Source organism: Aspergillus melleus (genome assembly GCF_016097325.1).
Source record: "Aspergillus melleus strain CBS 546.65 chromosome Unknown contig3, whole genome shotgun sequence".
NCBI lineage: Eukaryota > Fungi > Ascomycota > Eurotiomycetes > Eurotiales > Aspergillaceae > Aspergillus > Aspergillus melleus.
Window position 1 is genome coordinate 296,324 of NW_025763372.1, and position 20,718 is coordinate 317,041.

Consider the following 20,718-nt stretch of genomic DNA (forward strand, 5'->3'; position numbering starts at 1 on the left):
GTGCTGCCGTTGTGCTACCGGTGGATCCACGCTCCACCGCGATGATGTCAGGTAGACGTGAGGGAATGAAAGAATGTAGCACAAGGGATGAAGATAAATCAAGATGTTCATTCGGGTAGTGGATCACATCTTGGTTGTACAAGTGATTTGATATGGGATATAGGGCGCATGACTTTCGGACAAGTTGCCTGGATGGGAGGGTTGGGAGTATCCGATGCATGGTATCGTGTTGCTCTTCTATCCGATTACATGAACTTGGTGGCTTTTCGTCTTGTATCAAATTTCTGGACTGAATCTTGGACCTTGGTCAATGGTTCAGTAAGAGTTGTAATCACCAGGACCGCGTTGAAGAGGGTAAGACTCTTTGAGAGAACTACCTAGCCTTTCTAACTCAAGAACTGCCGCACGATCTCCGACATATACCAAGAAATAACAACACTGAGTGATGAGACATTCTCATAATCACAAATCATTAGCGAGAGGCCTTCCAAGTTACTTCAATCTCTAGGATATAGATGGATTGGTATAGGAATACCTATCGTGATGATCAAGCGACTGAAGCCAACTATCAAGATAGTCGTATAGATAGTTTCTATGAAGGTATCCGAAATTTCGGATCCAGACAACGATGATGTCATACATACCAGGTTTCGGATGCTGCCTCATCTAGGCCTCAATGCTACGAGATATTTACTTGGAATATATCTTAACTCGTCGTAAGAGTGATTTGGTCAGGCTCTTCAAAGCCAGTATCATCTCTATGGCTCTAGATGGACACCTTACCATTAGTCTCCCCGCGACATTGTCCTGAATGGTTGCGTTCATCATGAAGGGAACCCAGTTCACATTGTACTATACGTAATATTCAGTTCTTCGGATCATGTATCATCTATCGGCCAAATATAGGTCTGGCGGTCTAATTCTTCTCAACATACTTCCCCACAGTTCCGTCCAGCTGGGCCTCCAACACCGCCGAAGTTCCGTTCTGCACAGTCCGAATGGCCTCCGGCAACAGCTTCGCCAACTGCGCCACGGTGCCTGCGCGACCAGCCCAGATCTCGCCTCCGGAAGCGGCCTTTGCAATACCCGGATAATCCGGAGTTGGGGCGAACGAGATATTCAGCTCCTCGTTGGTGGCGCGCGAACCGTCCCCCTCGGGATGCACCAGGAGCATGCTCCGGCGCGGGGCGTTCCAGCCCTTATTGTTCAGCACGATGGTGAGGATGGGGATGTTATAGCGGCGCGAGATCCAGTAGACCGAGCCTGGGACGGAGAAGAGGTAAGTGCCGTCACCGACGACCTGGCAGACGAACTTGCCCTTGTTTCTGCCGCCGTGTTGGTCGTCGCTGGCGAGTTTGATGCCCAGGGCACCTCCGCCGGACCAGCCGAGTCCTCCACCGCCGCAGTTGATCCACGACTTGGGCAGGGTGGCATTAATCTGGTCGGCGACGATGCCGGTGAGGGTCACGGATTCGATGGCCCAGATGGTGTCGGCGGGACAGCCCTTGCGGACCTCGGACATGAAGTACGATGCGTTCAGGGAAGCGTCGTCGCCGCCCGAGGGTACTACGGCTAGGTCGGTCACGGCCTGGCGGGCTTTCTTGTATGCTTCTTCGCGACGCTTGCCGAGGGCATTGTTTTCCTCGGACTTGATGGTTTGCTGCAACGAGGCGTTGGACGCAACGTATTCGTTGATCTGCTTGAACGCGGTGGCAGACTCGGCCCGGAAGGTGGCCATGGAAGGGAGATAGAAGACGGGGATTTGTTGTTTCAGAGGATCCACGTCAACGTGAATGACCTTGGCCGAGTCAGAGGGCTTACACTGCGTGGGGATCCAGGGGACATCGCAGTCGGCGACCAGGATGAAGTCGGCCGTCTTAACGGCGTCATGCACGCCAAACCGCAGACCCAATGACGCCGGGTGGTCTCCGGGGAAACACATGTCGCTGCCACCGGTGTCCAGGACGCGTATTCCCTTGAACGTGTCGGCCAGGGTGACCAGCTCCTTGACTCCCTGCGCGACCCGACCCGAGTATCCCACAATCACCAACGGCTCTTTAGCGGCGGCGAGCTCACGCGCGATCAACTCAACTCCATCGGAGGGCAGGGCAGATGGCGCAACGGCACCCCAGACATTCTGATTCACCTGGTAGGGCGTGATCTCCTCCTCCATGACCTCTCGAGCGCCGGCCAGATAGACAGGGCCCTTGGGGTCGCTGGTCGCAAACTGCAAGGCGCGGTTGACCATCTGTTTGACATTCTTGCCGGATCGGATTTCCGCCGAGTAGCGACAGTACTGGGAGACGATCTGCTTCTGGTCGGGGACATCTTGGATCCAGTGAATGTATTCGGTGCGGGACCCGCGCATCTCCCCATCGATGGTGAAGGGGGAGAGACCGGCGAAGATCAGGACGGGGGCTCGACCACAGGAGGCATTGTGTACGGCCGCTCCCAGTCCCTGTGTGCCGACATCGACGTGGACGATGACACATTGCGGTTTGCCGGTTAGGCGGGCGTAACCATCGGCCATCGACAGCGCCACCATCTGGAGAGGGGCAAATGCGGGGTTAGCGAGACCGACGATATCCGACATTCATGATCATTCGGGAATGCTCCTTACCTCGTTGGGGCAGGTAATGATCTTGGGGAACTCATCAGGCTTCTCCTTCTGACCCTTGACCATGGCTTCCAGGATGGAAGGGTGATCGGAGCCCAGGTTGACGAAGACATGGGAGACGCCGGCCTGTTCAGTTAGTCTCTACTGCTGTACTAAGTATATGTCTTTTCCACCACAACATACCTCCCAGAGGGCCTCAAAAAAGGCAAATGATGCAGTGTAGACCCTATAGTCCAGATTCAGTCAGAATACCATGTAGAATTATAAGGTCAATCGGACAGAGGGCCATACATGATAGCAATTCACCCCTGACTCTGAAAGGATGTGAGGGGATGAGCAACGGGAGCAGAGACAATGAGCAGATAAAGGCGAGCTCCAAGGCGAGCTTAATAACAGCAGATCGGGGAACAGACCGATGGCAAACCCCGGCAAGTCAGTTGAACAGCAGGAAGTAACTCAGTTGAAGCCAGGGCGAGTCGATTGTTGGTCGTCAATTCCGCCGGTCCACTTTTCTCCTGCACTTCCCCGCGATTTGATTCCCGGCGCAATTCCGCCATCGCAGATTCAGTCTGGATCTCTGGATGTATGTACATACTCTGTATAGTTCACATACCGTCCGATGTTTAGCCTAGGTCATCTAGACCGTCGGTTGAGCCAGCCGAGCTCCCCTGTGGATCAGGTAAGATTGGAGACTCGAGGAATGTTGGTGCCTGCGAGGACGATGACGTCGATGGGGCATCAACAACCGGTTTGTCGTCATTCATGAAGTTGCTTTTCCTGGGATCTCCTGCTCAAATCCATTGATCCCTAAGAAACTACGACCAGATCGCATGGCTCCGAGCTATCAGTCCACCCAGAAAAGCTTCTTTCTCTCCCTGATCCACCCAGGGTTGACCAATTGTCCACGCATCCTCAGCCCTACCAGCCCTACGTCATCTCCGGCCGCATTTATTAGGTCCTTCCATTCTTCAATGCGGCCATGGCTCTCCCTCTGCTGCCCCTGGATTCTCTGTTCCACCTTACTGGCGCTCTCTTTTCGGCCACCTTGAGCTCCCTGATCTGGTGGATCTACCGCCAGCCTCCCAGTCCGAACAATTCCCGCCCTGACATGATCACTGCCCGCGTCTATCGACTCTGCCACGCCGATATGACTGTTAGTTCCGAACTTGCGCGCGACCCGACCCAGGTCCCGTCCAAGGTATTTCACAATTTGTACGAGAGTCGCGACTCCGAGAACCCCGGCTCGGGGGTGAAGGATGCCGCCGACGAGGCAGAGGCCTTGCAACGAGCAGCCGAGTGTGGGAATTGGGGTGCCTCGCAACCGAGCGAGTTGTTCCTGAAGGTTCGTTGATTGGCTTGTCGTGGTTCGCCTGGATTGGTGTATATACAATTTGCTCATCGTGTTTGGCCAGATCTACCACGACGCAGTATGCGCTCTAGACAAGAACCCACACTCCGGGGTCGTCTCTCCGCCCTTGATGGGCAGCCACGGCATCGTCCCTTTGACCATTGTGGCCCCCCTACCCGACCTCTGTCGACACATGGCCAATTGCATTGTGCGCGCCGAGAAGGAAGTCTTTCTAGGAACCAACTTCTGGATCCACTCCGACGCCTCGACGCTAGTCACCAACTCCCTCCGAGAACTCTCCAAGCGAGCAGGCGAGCGAGGCACCAAAGTCATCGTGAAGGTGATCTACGACCGAGGTGATCCGCGCCAGGTCTGCGAGAACCGGCTCGACGTGCCCGAGAAGAAGTACACGAGCTCGCAAGTTAAGTTCCCTCCGGTGGAAGAAATTCCCAATCTCGACCTGCAGGTGATCAACTACCATCGTCCGATCTTCGGCACGTTTCATGCGAAATTCATGGTCATTGACCGCCGCGTGGCGCTGCTGCAGAGCAGTAACGTCCAGGATAATGATAACTTGGAGATGATGATCCGCATGGAGGGCCCGATTGTGGATGCCATTTATGATACGGCGTTGGTGTCGTGGGGGAAATCCTTCGATGCGCCTCTACCAATGCTGTCTTCCCCTGCAGCAGATGCGCCCATGCCGAGCTTCGATACGAAGTTCCCGGACGAGCAGGGTGGAATACTCCCTGAGCTGACGAAGGACGATCCGCACTACGATGTGGATGTCGGGCAGGAGGCGCAGAGAGTCAACGGCATGGTTGAACCTCGGGAAGGCGAATCAAGAACGCAAGCCGTAACTCGCCATCTTAGTATGTTCCTGTCGCTCACAGGCATCGAGCCCACGCTGACATGTCAGACACAACGACGCAACCAAACACCACAGGCGATGCCTCGGATGTTGACCACGAACCCCCAATGCGACCATACGTCCCTCTCCCACCTCACAAGCCATTCCCTATTGCCCTTGTAAACCGTGAACCCTTCGGAGGTAAGCAACACAGTCCATCCCTCCTACTTGACCCCCAAGCTAACCCACCCCACCCACCTCCAGGACCGAGCCACACCAGCGTCTACACCCCCCAAAACTCCGCCTTCCTATCCGCCATCCAAAACGCCCAATCGAGCATCTTCATCCAAACCCCCAACATGAACGCCGAGCCCCTCCTCCAACCCCTCCTCGACGCCGTCAAACGCGGTGTCATCGTCACCTGCTACCTCTGTCTCGGCTACAACGACGCCGGCCAACTCCTGCCGTTCCAGAACGGCACGAACGAAATGATCTCGAACCGGTTATACGCGGCTCTCGAGACGAAGGAGGAACGTTCCCGTCTTCGCATCTATAACTACGTCGGGAAAGACCAGACGAAGCCTATTCATAATAAGTTCAAGAAACGGAGCTGTCATATTAAACTTATGATTATTGATGAGAAGGTTGCTATTCAAGGTCTGTTCCCCCTTCTACCTCAACTCTTCCCTTCCAAAAACCAAGTCCATGTCTAACGTTACCTACAGGAAACGGAAACCTCGACACCCAATCCTTCTACCACAGCCAAGAAGTCAATGTCCTGCTCGACTCACCACTAGTCTGTCGCACGTGGCTGGAAACCATCAACCGGAACCAGAACACGGCCAAGTACGGGCTCGTCAGCCCGGACGACGGATGCTGGCATGATCCCGTCACCGGGGAAATGGCCGAGGGGTCGATCGGTGTGAACCCGGGGCATTTTAGCTGGGCGAAGGGGGTTCTGGGCGCTGTGCAGAGGGTTAGGGGGGCTGGGGGGTTTTAGGTCATAGGTTGCTTTGGTAGGGAGGTAGTATTGTTTGTTTATGTTACTGGGTGAAATAAAAATTGAATATGTGAGCGTTCGAACTTGATAGGTTAGGTTTGAGCATTAATGTAATCATTGCAGTGGATTGCTTTTTTCTAGAACTTCTCGGCATGAAGTAAGTAGCTAGCACCAGCTACTTAGGTGAGTATAGATACTAAGGGTATCATCTCAAGGTATATACCCTGAAAGTCAATACAAACCAATCAATCAAACCTTTCCAACACCCTGGAGAGTCAGATACACATCGGTACCCCAACCCCAGAGACTCTGAACCGCAATACTGCCCCCAAAGTACTCCGCGTAGGCTCTGCTCAACGGCAACCCGTACCCTAGACCGGCGATGCTGCTCAGCTGACCGCTATTGTTCGAAATGGCATTGAAGGCATCCATGTTCCCGTTCTCGGAGCCCTGCAGGTCGAGGTCCGAAAAGGTGGTGAAGCTGTACGACCAGATGTTTGGCAGGACTTCGGGCGGGATGCCGTGGCCGCGATCGCGGATCCGGATCGTAATGCTCTGCGACGACGGCGCGGATACTTTGATCGATTCGTTGGCGTCCGCGGTGCCGACCACCGTGTCCATCTGGAAGCCGACGTCGGAGTCCGATTGCGTCGTGGAGGAGCCATCGGGGGTGGGGGAGGGAGAGTCACCGCGCCCATGCGTACGGGGGACGTCGGGGGCTGCGACGATCGTGACCTCGATCGGGTCGCGCTCGTTACCAGCTTCAATTACGGCGCGGAAGGCGTTCTTGAGGAGCTCGGTGATGATGTATTCTATGTGGACGGGGACATGGGCGAAGGTAGCGTCGGGCTGGCCGCCGATCTGGAGGCGGGGACGGACGCCGTATTTCAGCTCGCAGATCTCCCCGACGAAGTCCTCGCAGAGTTTGACGATGCGGGCGGGCTGCAACGCCGTGTCAATGACGCCGATGTAATTCGAGGGAGTTGTGCTTTGGGGCGCCGGTTGGTTGCCAGTGTCCACGTCGCTGACTGGCTGAGACGCAAAATGAAGGGCAAGATGCTGCTCTGCGATGAGCCGAGTGCCAATTCTCGCCCGTAGGTGGGTATCCAGGAAGCGAGTCACTTCCGTGGGGTCGATGTATCGGCGACACTCGAGAAAGCCGCGCGCTAGGATGGGGATCGTGTTGGTGTGCGTGTGCACCAGATCGGCCAACACCTCGGCGAACTGGTTTTCTTCTTCGAGGGTCGTGACCTGTCGCTGCTGGTAAGGCAGGAGAGTGGAAAGCGAGTGGAGATAGTTGTTGTAGATTTTGGAGATGTGTGGATTCGAGACGACAATGAAGGAAAGGTTCCGAAGGGCTTCAATTCGAGAGGCGAGTCGTGCGGGGAGGAGGGAAAGGGTGTAGTTTGCGGAGGCGAGAAGTGCTTCCTTGGATAAAGGCGGGCGACCATGTCTAGGTATGCAGAGTTAGCAAAATTGTAGTGAGCAGACTAGCCTACGGTAGACTCACTTCAGCAGGTCTGCCAGAGTCAGCGGTCGGCGACGACTGGCTGCGAGACGTGCGACTTCATCGTTTGCACCATAAGCAAAAGACTCTTGGTGAGCAACCCGTGCGATGTCGGAGAGCGGTGATGAAGAGAATCGTCGTGTTTCAGCATGGGGTGATGTCAACAGACAAGGGCCCTTATGTCGGAGGCTGCGCCTCGCAGACAGCGCGAGAGCCCTGTGTATAGCCATAATTAATACTGGCCATTCTGCGCCGCCAGCAGAGTCATTGGAATAGGAATTGCTAGAAGATGGTCTGCTCCGAAGGGCCGAAGAGCTTCTTACCGAAACAGGATGCAGAATGTTCACGTGTACGCTAGTACTGGATAGGCAGACATGGCGCCACATGCGCTGAAGCCTCGGGTTCTTCTCAAAAACCATCGGTGTGCAGTCGTCATATAACATGTTGAATCAATAGCTCTTACTAATCACGGCCGGGTGGCGCAATGGTAGCGCGTTGGTTTTCGGTGGTCAGGTTTACCTGGCAATTCGGAAGCTTACCAAAGGTTGCGGGTTCGAGTCCCGTCGCGGTCATCCTTTTTGTTTTTTTCGGACACATATCCCTCGTACATACTCTTTTTGAAGGACTGATGAATCACTGTCTCAATCATCATCCATAGTCTTTGTATGGTCCACTGTTCTATACCTGCCTTCTGTTCGCAGCACAGCTTTTTTTGCAAGGAGCGAGCCTTCAGTCCTCTCTGCACGTCATTCTTGGATAGGATTACCAGGTCTTGTTTGCTGCTGTTGTTGACAATATCGCGAGACCGAATATTATCTATCTACATGCTTCTCCTATCACGAGTTAATGAACTGGTAAGCTAGATCATGCTGTGCCAGAATAAGGGCATCTTCAGCTAGGTTGTGTTTCCTGAACTGTCTTTCTTCATAATAGCTCTATATATTTCTGTAGGTAGTTAGTTGGTGTTTATTTGCGTTCAGCAAAATTCTGTCCGTAAAAAGAAAAACTGTTACTTCTTCTAGAGAAACAAGAGAAAGAGAAGAAAGAGAACCTGGTTGGTGTTGGCTGTGCTGAGAATAGGGTGCTAATTACGTACTACCTAAAACAGGGACTACTTTATCAGTGCCTAGTTGGATTTCGAAGCGAAGCCAACGATGACGCACTCGTTCTTTGTTTTCTACCCATCAGTGAATGCTTCTCGAGGCGATGCATGAACTTGCAAGATCCTTATCCCAACCTATTGGGTCGTATCTCTTTCCCATCACATCAGTGGGAAGTTGGTTGTGGTCACCAGACTACACACTGCTGATGAGGCCATTCTCCGCTATTATTTTTGCCGCCACCTCCATATCACATCATTCCCCGTAGGAAACGTCAGTAAGCCTCCAGTAGGGGTTTCACCAGGAAGTTAAGCCAGTGCAGATTTGCAGGGTGCATGTAACCCCTCCTGGATACATAGACACGGCCACGCAAAGCCACAGGGAAGTGGGGTGATAGCAGAGCCGATTCTCCAAGCCAGTCGTAACATGGTAGTAATATCCCGAGAGAATTAAGTCATCGAGTTTCTATCCATAATGTTGAAGCAAAGAAGCCGCTCGGGAGAAAGCTCACAATCGGGAGCTTTGCTGAAATTACGCATCCCTTGGAGATATATCAATCTATATTCTATGTAACCCTTCAGTTGCGATTGAACAACAGCAAGGGCAAGATGGCCGAGTGGTCTAAGGCGCTCGACTCAAGAATCTTAGTATTCTTCCCTAAAAATGGGAGCTTTCGAGTCTCGAAAGAGGCGTGGGTTCGAGTCCCACTCTTGTCATTATTATTCTTTTTGCCAATTCCTCTCTCACTTTATCTCTCTATCTAGCCAGGCCCCGTTAGCATACAAGGGCCCCAGATTCCCCTGTTAGGTAGTTCCTTTCCTTCTCCATGGGAAAATTGCTTGACTACGAGTCATAAACAAAATTGCCTTATTCAGCTCTTTTGTAGCCCGTCACAACCTGGACAGCCCCCTGTTTACGGAGTACTCACTCACCAGTCCACAGGACCCCTTACCTATCCCATCATCTCACCGATCGGCAAAGATGTATAATCCACAAGGACCATTCTGCCACGGAATTGGCCAGGAGGGTCATAATCGGTCATCCTGCCCAGATCTCCCCTGCAAATACTGAAAAAGGACATACTATTCAAGACTGTACAACGTGCCCAGAGTGTTCACACTGCCACAAGAAAGGGCACGATCTTCACTGTCCACAAACCAAATGGAACAGACCTTTACAGCAACTGTCATCAGAACCACGAGGACCCAAACCAGCAAGATCAAGAAATTTTCAGCAACCTTTCCCGAGCCAGTTGCATTCTACCGCAACCGAAGAAAGAAGCCTTGGTACATCAGCTTTAGTAGGTTTACGGTATCTACAATAAATCATTATCTTATACCAGACAATATAACTAACAAGCTTTCTTTTCTTCCTACAGGATTCGTTTACTGTCTGCCCCAAAGTCAGATTTCCACCAATCCAAGAGACTTTGACTCGGCTTCTCAAAGCCATCACAGAAGTAAACAGACCAGATTTGAGACATATACCATATAAAGAATCAATTTCGGCTATAGGAGGAATAGACAGTAGCGTGGAACTCTTAACAACAGCTATCCATCCCGCAGTAAGACAATTCGAGAATACGGTTTGTGACTACAGCAATGTAAGTAAGGAAGTTTCTTTATTAGGTTCTTCATGTTTACGTTACATGATTTATACTAATTCCGTGTAGGCTGCAGAATGTCAGGGTCCTCCAAGGAGACCGCTGACTGTGAGCTTACTATATAGTACGTTGACTGAATGACCCCCTTGGTCATTCATTGAGCCTTTTGGTATGTAGCGCAGTTGGTAAAGCCAACGGACCAGTGCGTAACACAGAACGTCCGCGAGAAGCAGGCCGTAACTGAGGTATGGGAGCGAAACAAAGGCTACCTAGGCTTCATTACCGATGATCGGGACGCAGGCTACTGGCGTGCGTATGTTGGACAATCAGAAAACCCCAAGCATCGGATCCTACAGCACCTCACAGCTGTTATGAAGAAAGACGATAAAACGCTGCATTATTATGTAGTAGTTCAAGGAGACGGGTGCCAGAGTATTCTGCTTTACCAAAGTGCTCTTCAAGAATCCCTGGTGCAAGCGACTGAAAACACCTGGCCATAAACATTTCAAGGATATCGGCAAACACCATAGAGATATGTTCATTGACATGATCTTTGCCAAAGTTTGATGAAGTTGATCGCGCGATACTGGTCTAAATGTTGTTCCGCCCCTTCTTCAAGGACTCCCACTCAGTCCTTATGCTAGATACACCGACTCTCTTCAATTGGAAAACTCGCCACACAAGGATATCAGGGAATGGCCACAACGCCGATCGAAAGAACGATTAGAAGATCAGTCCTTACCCAACCCGACATGCAAGCGTCTCACGCGCCATGAATATCTAGGAATCTTGGCAGCAGCTACAAGTGCAAACTTTGAGATCTCGACAGTACAGCCCTTAGATATAATAGATTTACTCGCAAAACCATTTAATATGAAGTCCTGCTTGCATACAGTTTAATATGCTACTACAGAGCCCCGGAAGATTGTTGAGCCTCGAGGTATTCTTGGGGTTAAAGTTGGAATAATTTTATATTAGCATAACTATTCTTATGAAAATCAACCGCTGGCAGTAGAGAATCTGGTAGTCTGATGCGTAGTCCCTTGGGGTATAAGGAAAGTGGATTTTTCGAGTAAAGCTCGCTGGTTTGGCCTTTTATATTTATCCAAGAAACTATTAAGCTGTTAATATGTCTTTCCTTCTGGCATATAAGGCCAGATGAAGTTGATATTTTAGATAAAGCTAATAAGGATCTTATCTAAACAAGCAACCTACGGATTATCATTTTAATAATGCTGAGATAATACAACGTCTAGGTCGAGATTGCCAGATACAGCTTGATTTTTAGGCAATTATCATTAAAGCTATGGTGAGATTGATGAAGCTTATATAAAGCGGGTCTATATCTATGCATTAAGGCCGCTATTTATGTTATAGGCTAATGCTGGAAAGCAAATGATTTAATGGTGCGAGATTTTTAGATTTAGTACGGTTGTGGTAGAGTTCGAGAGCACCCAGAATGTTACATTCTATTGGCGATTATATCTGGGTTTATAAACAACCAGACTCTACATCGATAAACGAGACGGACGAAACAAATAGATAATCACTACAGACTCTGTTAATGGTAATATTCATGCCTGGCTGAATCGCAAAGGCTTTCGGACAGAATCTGCCCTTAATCGTCTTATGGCCAATGGAGGGTCGTTTGTGAAGTCTCATTCTTCTACTTTGGAGTGGTTTGCCTCGAAGACCCAAGGGTGTAGCTATGCATACTCCCAAAATACCGTCGAGTAAGGAGGGACAAAAAGGTTCAAATGTCTTTTCCGCTGAGCAGATCCGAGAGATGAGGGATCTTTACGAGGACATGCAGGAGGAATGGCGCAGGGAGGCCCAAGCCGTTTCTTCAGCTCGGGTTGATCACAAAGATTTAGAGAGCAATGACGAGTTGGACACTGGTAGCGCACTGGACGAAGCACTCGTTGCAGACGAAAGGGGTGAGCTTGAAGCGACAAGATTAACTTTACTGCCTTCCCGGAATAGAAAGATTCGGGTTGAAGTTATACAAGTGTCTACTTATGGGAAGCGGGCGGCTTACTGTAATCTCACTCACGGAGGGTTTGGTTTTTAAGAGATGCATATATAGGTGAGTCTACTAAGCGGACGCCGTTATAAAGAATACGATTTGTGATCCGCTCATCGGAACAAAAAACATCGCAAAATTCTTGATCTCCAGTTTACGGTTCATTCTGTTAATCGGGTCCAACTTCTGGACTTCTACCTCAAGGATAACAAGGAAGGGATTCTAATCCAAATCGAGCTCGCACTAGTTGGAGAAAGGCATCCGAATGCCTTTGTTACACCCAAAACAACAAACGACCCAGCATCCCGATTGGCTTTTCGACTAACTTTGAGGGACAAGGAGGGAGATCAAAGAGTTCTCTATCCAACATCACCACAGAACTCTCTCGAGGCCATTTTCACAATATACAGCTTGGTTGACTGGCTAGATGGTGCTACGATTCATACTCTAAAAAAAGCCGAAGTAGACGACATATCTTCATCCACACAGAGAATGATGCCACTGTTGCCGAGGACATAAAAGTCTTTATGGGGGTGGGGGGTGTGTGGTGCTTATGTTCTAGATGACGGCTCATGGTCCAAGGAAATACAAGCATCTACTACAGCAAAACGCGCAAGAGCAGACAGCAATGAGCCTGAGTCTGAAGCTGAGCAGCCTCGTGGTAAGAGATCTGTACAATAGGGCTGACTTGTGTTGTCTGGTAGAGGGTATGGAGTCTTAAGCTGCGTTCTTCAGAGCTTGTCTTTTGCTTAACTCTTCGTAATAATGTAGAGAGTTTGGTAGAATAACTTTAGGAAGATCGGCGGTGATCTAGGCAGAAAATATTACAAGAATCATCGAAGATTGCCCGGATAACTCTACTATCGCGCCACCCCGTCGGGGGGGGGTGAAAAAAAATCAAAATGACAAGAGAAATGACAAGAGTGGGACTCGAACCCACGCCCCTTTCGAGACTCGAAAACTCCCACTTTCATGGGAAGAATACTAAGATTCTTGAGTCGAGCGCCTTAGACCACTCGGCCATCTTGCCTTTGTTGTAGTTTGACCAATTAAAAATAAATATAAGTATCAAAGTTTGTGACTGCTCTGAGAGCCTGCAAGGAATCGTGGCCAACGAGATGGTCACCATTGGATGGCCTTGAATGGCGCGATTCCAAGGAAGCGGGTATCCAGGGATTCAGGCCAAAAAGTAGCCACTTGCATTTTCCCCCTCCCACCTTATTCTATCGTTAGTGGTTACATTCCCTTATCAGCCGTGACATTCCATCACTCGCCCCGCGCCGACTGGTATAAAACCTCCCTGGTCCCACCCGCCTGCAAGTCTACGTTTCTTCCAGTTTCAACGTCCAACTGTCCTCCGATTTACCGTGACCTTTCTACCATTACACACTACCCCCTAAAATCACCACCTACGCATTCATCTTTCCGCGTCCAAATTCTACCGATAACATGCCGCTCTACAACGTTCGTGGTGCATTTTATACTATGACTCCTAAGTCCCCGCTCTAACATCTACCTCCAGGTCACTCTGAAGAAAGACTCCCCCCCCGAGGAGCTGCAAAAGTAAGGCCTTCGTCATACCTCTCAAAACTTTCTTTCGTCCAGGTTTGATCACTGACACTGTACTCTTCGTAGGGCCAAAGAGCAGGTGAGGAAGGAGGGCGGCACCATCAAGCACGAATACACTCTCATCAAGGGCTTCACGTAAGGCAGCAATAATACCCTCCTCCCCCCAAACCCGCCAACAACCATCAAGGTATAGAGGACACCCTTCAGCTGACCCCACTTAGTGTCGATTTCTCAGATGACCTGGTCCGAACTTTCGAATCATCCGAGCACATCCACGTCGAGCAAGATGGCGAGATGAGGACCCAGTAATGGGTGATCCTTCAGGGAAGACCAAATATTACATCTTGTTAACGACCGTCAAGCGCTGCCTTTTGTGAACTGCTTCATCCAATCTGGCATACTGCTGCCTATTCAAGCGTGTCTTAGCTGCATGGGCTACGGACTTTCTGTTACTGTACGACGAGGAAATAAAATACCATATGTGAACTCTAGATTTGCCGCGCAGGGAATATGGATAAGCAGACAACCTCATGTCCTTTTATGATTCAGTAATACTATGTTCAATATCCACTGAAATCTGTAAATGTCTTCGATGACATCTCCATGCAGCAAGTGGGGGTGCCCAAGCCGATGACGCTATCCAAGGCGGGGCAGTCACGTGAATGCGGGCTGTGCTCGCCGCTTTCCCGCTTTCCTTGGGTGGCTTAACCTATACAGTTGGAAGATATCCGTGGCCGCCGGGATCCTGCGGACACGGATAATATAGTCCATAGCTTTATGCTGTGATCTTCGTTGATCTGACTCAGATGCTTTGATGTTATGCAGACTGGTGTACTGTCTCGCTCTAAACATTTTTGTATGTATCCGATCTTACTTATCAGCGAGGCTGTCAACAAATAGCCATGCCCTCAATCTATATATGTCGCCCGGCTACAGTATATATACCCCAGCAACATACATAACCACAGCGCCGACAACAGAACTTATGCCCGATATTCAATTGATAGGACGTGGCAGGAGAAAAAAAAAAAAAAACAAAAAAAAGGATAAAGGAAATTTTATCGACAGACCGAGAATTCAGACGACATGGTCGCTATAACCCGACATAGCCAGACCCATCATTATCTCGCTCGGGCATTCTCAAGCCATGCATACCGGTATAATTAGGACTTTCTGGTTGTTCCCACCCCTCCAGGACTTTAGAGTCCGTCAACTTATACACCTCCACACCAAGAGGGCGGGTGGTAGCTCCCATAGTATCCTCTTTTCCTTCCCAGCCCCAGTTAGAAAGGTCACCTAGAAACGAGGCTGTCAGTATTTGTCAAATCTCGTCGGAACTGCAAGACACATACCACCAGGACAGGCTGAAAGCGCACAAAGGACGTCAACTTCGGCAAAGAACTCAAAGTACTCGCCCGGCCTAGCCGGAGAGGTCTCCATGAAATACTTCCCCTCCTCATCGAGCCCAGTAACCTGGAAGACATTCAGGACGTCGTGCACATCCAGCTCGGTAAGTCCATGGGGCACCACCGCGCGAGTCAGATTGGAATGACAGTGATAATCGAACGATTCTCCACCCATGAGCAGATTGACGTAGGGATCGCACCGCGTGCCCAGGAGGTCATGACACCGTCCTCCAAACTGGGTGGTTCCGAAGGTTGCTTTCCGCACGCCGTTGTCATCAACCAGCTCATGCAGCTGACCGCCGGCCAGCGAATCCCCCGTTATTGTCACAAGTGGGCGCAGGTATGGCAGGTTGGACCAGAGACGATCACCGACAGACACGTGAGACGCATGGATTTGACGCGTGCGGGCAGCCCAGAGACGCTCTCGAGGGTTCTGCGCGTTCCAGATGTTCAGGTCCCCGACCTGTGGACCTTTGGGGGTGGTGAGACGGCAGATATGTCCGGCTGGGACGACCCAGGCCTGTCCGGAACAAGGGCGGATGGTGAACGATGTCTCCAGGACGCGCTGCGAGGCATCAGCGGCCGTCTTTGAGATAGACTTGTAAATAGGGGTAGTGCCGTGGACGGTCGAGTCTTTAGGAGCCGTGTATGCTGGCGGGGGTCGACCATGAGGAGCCATTGTGAATGATGTGTGCTTATATGGAGTAAAGGAACCGTGAGGGGAAAGAAGCTGTTAGCAAGCGGGGGATTTACGAAGCGCTACAGGGGTCGAGAGAGCTTGGTCCTTTAATAATAATTGGCATTGTCGAAATCCATCCACTGATAATGGCAACATCTATATCGTATCTGACACCATTGGATCCGCTTTAATCGAGACTACTGACCTCCTGGGTCCTAACTGCCTCAATGCTCGCCGTCACCGGCGATAACAGGGAGCCAACAAGTGATGATAGGCCATCATCTCCGCCTGTCTCTGTTAGTCGGACCGATGCCTTAGGGTGGAGCCCTGATCGGAGAACGTCGGGCCGGATAAGCCCTCCTCGATAAGACCTTACGTAAGGAGCGCAGTCCGAATTGGTGCCTGAGGAATAAACTCAGGTTCAGAAACTTTTTTTGCGGATCGGCGCGGATTAAATTCTACTCCGACGAAGAAAATGGAAATAATAATTTTGGTCCGAGCAAGCTACCAGCCAGAAGCAGCTCACAGATCGCCATCTGAGTGCGCCGTGAATCCTTTCTTTTAGACGGAAAGAAGGGATTTCACACGAGGTCCTTGACCTCTTTTCCGCCATGGAACAACAGTCAAACAGGGTCCATCGGACCACCAAGGAGAAGAAGAAGCACGATGGTATGTATACAGTTTGAAGCCTCATTTTTTGCCCGCTGCCCCGTTGGAAAAACTGGTCGTCGACAATGCTAACATGCGTCGATATTCTTTCTAGGCCCCAACCCCAAGGCTTTCGCATACTCGAATCCTGGAAAAGGCAACAAGGCTGGCGCGCGATCGCATGATGTATGCGCCCTCTCCGATCTCAAACCACCGGTCGAAACGATCCATGAGCTAATACAATTCTGTTGTCATAGATCAAAGAGAAAAGACTCCATGTACCTCTGGTGGATCGCTTGCCTGAGGAGGCTCCTCCGCTGATCGTTGCGGTGGTTGGACCGCCAGGTGTAAGTTGTCACTCTATCCTTAGGATGCTAATGCGATACGAAATGCGAATGGAAGGAACTGACGAGCTTGCAACGACCAGGTCGGAAAAACCACCCTTGTCAAATCTTTGATTCGCCGCTACACCAAGCAGACTCTTAGCACGCCGACCGGACCGTTGACAATCGTGACATCGAAGAAACGCCGACTTACAATCATCGAATGCCCCTCCGATTCTTTGGCTAGCATGATCGATGTGGCGAAAATTGCAGATATTGTGCTTCTGATGATTGACGGTAATTATGGGTTTGAAATGGAAACCATGGAATTCCTGAACGTGTTGGCTTCGAGTGGTATGCCGGGAAACGTCTTCGGAATCTTGACCCATCTGGACCTTTTCAAGAAGCAGAGCACCCTGCGGGCTGCCAAAAAGCGCCTCAAGCACCGTTTCTGGAGCGAGCTTTATAACGGCGCAAAGCTATTCTACCTCTCCGGCGTGGTCAACGGCCGGTACCCCGACCGCGAGATACACAACCTTTCTCGCTTCTTGTCCGTCATGAAAAACCCTCGACCGTTGATCTGGCGTAACTCTCACCCGTATGCGCTGGCCGACCGCTTCCTGGACATCACTCCTCCGACCGACATCGAAGAGAACCCGAAATGCGACCGGACGATCGCGCTTTATGGGTACCTGCGTGGTACTAATTTCCCCGCGCAAGGCGCCCGAGTGCACGTTCCTGGTGTCGGTGACTTGACTGTCTCAGGCATCGAGAGTCTCCCGGATCCTTGCCCCACGCCTTTCATGGACCAGCAGCTGGCCAAGTCCGGCAAGGGCAGCAAACGCAGACTTGGTGATAAGCAAAAGCTCTTGTTCGCGCCTATGTCTGACGTTGGTGGTGTGCTGGTCGACAAAGATGCTGTTTACATCGATGTCAAGACAAACAACTTTGAGCGCGAGGAGGACGAGGAAAGCGATAACGAAGATCGTGGTCTTGGAGAGCAATTGGTTGTTGGCCTGCAGGGCGAGCGCAAGTTGCTCGGTGAAGCCGATGGTGGTGTCCGTCTGTTCAGTGGCGGCGAGGCTATTGCCAAGGCGGATGACGAGGACGACACCGTCGGTAGAAAGCGCAGAAGGAACGTCAGATTCATGGATGACGAAGACAAACAGGATACACTGAATGATGACGACGAAGGGTTCGAAAGCGCAGAGGGTGATGAGGATGACGAGGAGGGTGACGAAGTTGATGGGGCCAGCGACGAGGAGGGTCTGCACCTTGCTGCCCCGGCAGACTTTGAAACCAGTTTCCGGGAAAAGCAAGACGGCAAAGACCGTGGAGCTAAAGATGACATCGCATTTGCCGACAGCGACTCCGACCTTGGCTCTATCTCATCTGTTGAGGATCAAGAGCTTGACAGCGATCAGGACGAGGACGATATGGACGGCGAGGATGACGGCGCATTCCGATGGAAAGAGAACATGGCTGCGAACATCAAAGCTCTTCACGCCAGCAGGCCTAAATACCGTGTCACCGACCTCTCGCGCATGATGTACGACGAATCCCTCGATCCCGCTGACGTGATCCGGAAATGGTCAGGCAAGGACAGTGAGGAGGAAGAGGAAGAAGAGCCTGAAGACGAGGGAGACGATTTCTTCAAGAAGACCAACAACGAGAAGGAGGAGCAGTCAGAGTTCCGCTCTGTCCCCGAATTCGATTATGAAGCACTGGAGCAGAAGTGGCAAGAGGAGGATCTGCTTGAGTCGTTACGCAGTCGATTCATCACCTCCCATCACTCCGGAGATGGAGACGACGATTTCGACGGTGACGAGGATGACGAAGGCGATGGAGAGTTCGAGGATCTTGAGACGGGAGAGACGTTTAATGGAATTGAAGACGACGAGGGTGAAGATGGCGATGATGACGAGGCCGAGAAAAACAACGGCCCCGTGGACCTGGAAGCTGAGCGTGAGCGAAATGCAAAGAAGAAGGAGGAGTTGAGACTCCGCTTCGAGGAGGAAGATCGCGAAGGCTTCGCAAATTCCAAGGACAACTCACGGCAGGACGGTGGCGGAGAAGAAGAATTCGGCGAGGACGAATGGTACGACGCTCAGAAGGCCAAGCTACAAAAGCAGCAAGATATCAACCGCGCGGAGTTTGACACCTTGGACCCGGCCTCTCGGGCTAGAGCAGAGGGCTTCAAGGCCGGTACGTACGCACGTATCGTTCTCGAGAATGTGCCTTGCGAGTTTGCGACGAAATTCAATCCTCGCTTCCCCGTTATCGTCGGTGGACTGGCACCAACCGAGGACCGGTTCGGATACGTGCAGATCCGTATCAAGAGACATCGTTGGCACAAGAAGATCCTCAAGAGCAACGACCCCCTGATCTTCTCACTTGGTTGGCGCCGGTTCCAAACCATGCCCATTTACAGCACGTCCGACAGTCGGACGCGAAACCGTATGCTCAAATACACCCCTGAGCACATGCACTGCTTCGCCACGTTTTACGGACCCCTCGTTGCGCCGAACACTGCTTTCTGCTGCGTGCAGTCCTTCTCCAACAAAGCGCCGGGCTTCCGAATCGCCGCCACGGGAACGGTATTGAACGTGGACGAACATACGGAGATTGTCAAGAAACTGAAATTGACTGGTATACCCTACAAGATCTTCAAGAACACTGCTTTCATCAAGGACATGTTCAACTCGTCGCTTGAAATTGCCAAGTTCGAGGGCGCGTCCGTTCGAACTGTCTCCGGCATCCGCGGTCAGATCAAGCGGGCTCTCAGCAAACCGGAAGGGTACTTCCGTGCTACGTTCGAAGATAAGATTCTGATGAGTGACATTGTCTTCTTGCGTGCCTGGTACCCGATCAAGCCACACCGATTCTACAACCCGGTGACCAACCTGCTCGACCAGGATGAGCAGGACGTATCGGGCGACAACGGATGGCAGCGAATGCGTCTCACCGGCGAGGTCCGTCGTGAGAAGGGCATTCCCACCCCCTTGAACAAGGACTCCGCCTACCATAAGATCGAGCGGCCCACGCGTCACTTCAACCCTCTCCGAGTGCCCCGACAGCTGGCCACCGAATTGCCCTTCAAGTCGCAGATCACCAAGATGAAGGCCCACAAGGACAAGACGTACATGCAGAAGCGTGCCGTCGTCCTGGGAGGTGAAGAGAAGAAGGCGCGCGACCTCATGCAGAAGCTCACCACGATGCGCAATGACAAGCAAAGCCGACGAGCCGAAAAGCAGGAGGAGCGACGCCAGGTCTACCGGGCCAAGGTTGCCGACAGCCTGGAGAAGAAACAAGAGCGGGAGAAGAGAGAGCGCGACGATTACTGGCGACGCGAGGGTAAGAAGCGCAAGAACACCGGCGATGAGGGAGGCGGCGGCGGCAAGAAGCGTCGTTAGAACCACAATCGGTCTGATTTTCCTTCTGGATCTGTTCTGTCTATATACCTGGCGATTTTGTTTTCGATTAGCTGGCAAAAGTTGTGTGAATAATGTCCATATGTATCTATCAACCTGTTGCATGGTGGATGGCGTTGAAACAAAAATATACATGGTGTTTTATGAATATACCTGGACATGACTGATCTAGAGTACATGTAGGATTCAGTGGTCATCCATCTGCCGAAGTACTACAGGCCTCACTGCACGGTGTCTCTTATAGTCCAGACTCTGCACCCGTCGACCACGTGACCGCGCCGCGCACGCGTCGCCTCCAGACGATCGACTTGACATGACAGTCGGACTTGTCTTATCGCATCGATCCCCACAACCTTCCCTGCCCACCTCATGTAGGCTGTCTTCCATTTTTTTGAGCCTGGGGCCAATTTCCGTCCTTTGATCCTGCCATTTTCTTCAAGCCAACTCCATTGGTCCAAGAGGGAAAGGTGCTCGAGCCGCGCAACACACCGGCCGACCACGTACCTATTTCGCGTATAGATTCCGGCGAGCCGCTCCTTGCAGGAATCTGCAACGCGGGGATTTTCTCACATCGAGGAACTCGGTCGACTGATTCGCTTCAGTCGTTCGGTGGA

At 51.4% G+C, this 20,718-nt stretch overlaps 6 protein-coding genes and 3 non-coding genes across 9 annotated transcripts; 5 read left to right on the forward strand and 4 right to left on the reverse strand.

Moving 5' to 3' along the window:
* Window positions 1-568: 568 nt before the first annotated feature.
* On the reverse strand, window positions 569-3,280 carry LDX57_005106 (putative thiamine pyrophosphate enzyme). Its single transcript, XM_046086787.1, has 4 exons — window positions 2,909-3,280; window positions 2,801-2,843; window positions 2,621-2,743; window positions 569-2,545 (listed from the first exon to the last, which is right to left on the reverse strand). Coding segments are annotated over exons 1-4 (1,797 nt in total). The 5' UTR covers window positions 2,911-3,280; the 3' UTR covers window positions 569-916.
* A 316-nt stretch (window positions 3,281-3,596) lies between these two features.
* LDX57_005107 (IQ calmodulin-binding motif protein) lies at window positions 3,597-5,815 on the forward strand (the record flags this gene model as incomplete). The annotated part of the gene is made up of 5 exons (XM_046086788.1): window positions 3,597-3,959; window positions 4,030-4,837; window positions 4,885-5,016; window positions 5,080-5,472; window positions 5,541-5,815. 5 exons carry the CDS (start codon window positions 3,597-3,599, stop codon window positions 5,813-5,815), a joined length of 1,971 nt encoding a protein of 656 aa, XP_045942753.1.
* Window positions 5,816-6,064: 249 nt separating this feature from the next.
* LDX57_005108 (alpha-ketoacid dehydrogenase kinase family protein) lies at window positions 6,065-7,552 on the reverse strand (the record flags this gene model as incomplete). Its single annotated transcript, XM_046086789.1, has 2 exons — window positions 6,065-7,268; window positions 7,326-7,552. 2 exons carry the CDS (start codon window positions 7,550-7,552, stop codon window positions 6,065-6,067), a joined length of 1,431 nt encoding a protein of 476 aa, XP_045942754.1.
* A 240-nt stretch (window positions 7,553-7,792) lies between these two features.
* On the forward strand, window positions 7,793-7,894 carry LDX57_005109. Its single transcript has one exon. It is a non-coding gene; the product is annotated as a tRNA-Arg (tRNA).
* A 1,130-nt stretch (window positions 7,895-9,024) lies between these two features.
* On the forward strand, window positions 9,025-9,138 carry LDX57_005110. Its single transcript has one exon. It is a non-coding gene; the product is annotated as a tRNA-Leu (tRNA).
* Window positions 9,139-12,963: 3,825 nt separating this feature from the next.
* LDX57_005111 lies at window positions 12,964-13,078 on the reverse strand. Its single transcript has one exon. It is a non-coding gene; the product is annotated as a tRNA-Leu (tRNA).
* A 419-nt stretch (window positions 13,079-13,497) lies between these two features.
* Window positions 13,498-13,926, forward strand: LDX57_005112 (uncharacterized protein; the record flags this gene model as incomplete). The annotated part of the gene is made up of 4 exons (XM_046086790.1): window positions 13,498-13,512; window positions 13,571-13,611; window positions 13,684-13,752; window positions 13,839-13,926. The coding sequence occupies 4 exons, from the start codon at window positions 13,498-13,500 to the stop codon at window positions 13,924-13,926; spliced, it is 213 nt and encodes a 70-aa protein (XP_045942755.1).
* A 1,002-nt stretch (window positions 13,927-14,928) lies between these two features.
* Window positions 14,929-15,702, reverse strand: LDX57_005113 (urea carboxylase-associated family protein; the record flags this gene model as incomplete). The annotated part of the gene is made up of 1 exon (XM_046086791.1): window positions 14,929-15,702. The coding sequence occupies one exon, from the start codon at window positions 15,700-15,702 to the stop codon at window positions 14,929-14,931; it is 774 nt and encodes a 257-aa protein (XP_045942756.1).
* A 611-nt stretch (window positions 15,703-16,313) lies between these two features.
* BMS1 (GTPase BMS1) lies at window positions 16,314-20,086 on the forward strand (the record flags this gene model as incomplete). Its single annotated transcript, XM_046086792.1, has 4 exons — window positions 16,314-16,371; window positions 16,466-16,536; window positions 16,608-16,697; window positions 16,778-20,086. The coding sequence occupies 4 exons, from the start codon at window positions 16,314-16,316 to the stop codon at window positions 20,084-20,086; spliced, it is 3,528 nt and encodes a 1,175-aa protein (XP_045942757.1).
* Between the last annotated feature and the right edge of the window lie 632 nt (window positions 20,087-20,718).

Coding starts and splice junctions, on each gene's coding strand:
- LDX57_005106 (XM_046086787.1), bottom strand. Junction 2,744..2,800: donor TTTTTGAGGCCCTCTGGGAG/GTATGTTGTGGT, acceptor CTAACTGAACAG/GCCGGCGTCTCCCATGTCTT. Junction 2,546..2,620: donor TCATTACCTGCCCCAACGAG/GTAAGGAGCATT, acceptor GCCCCTCTCCAG/ATGGTGGCGCTGTCGATGGC.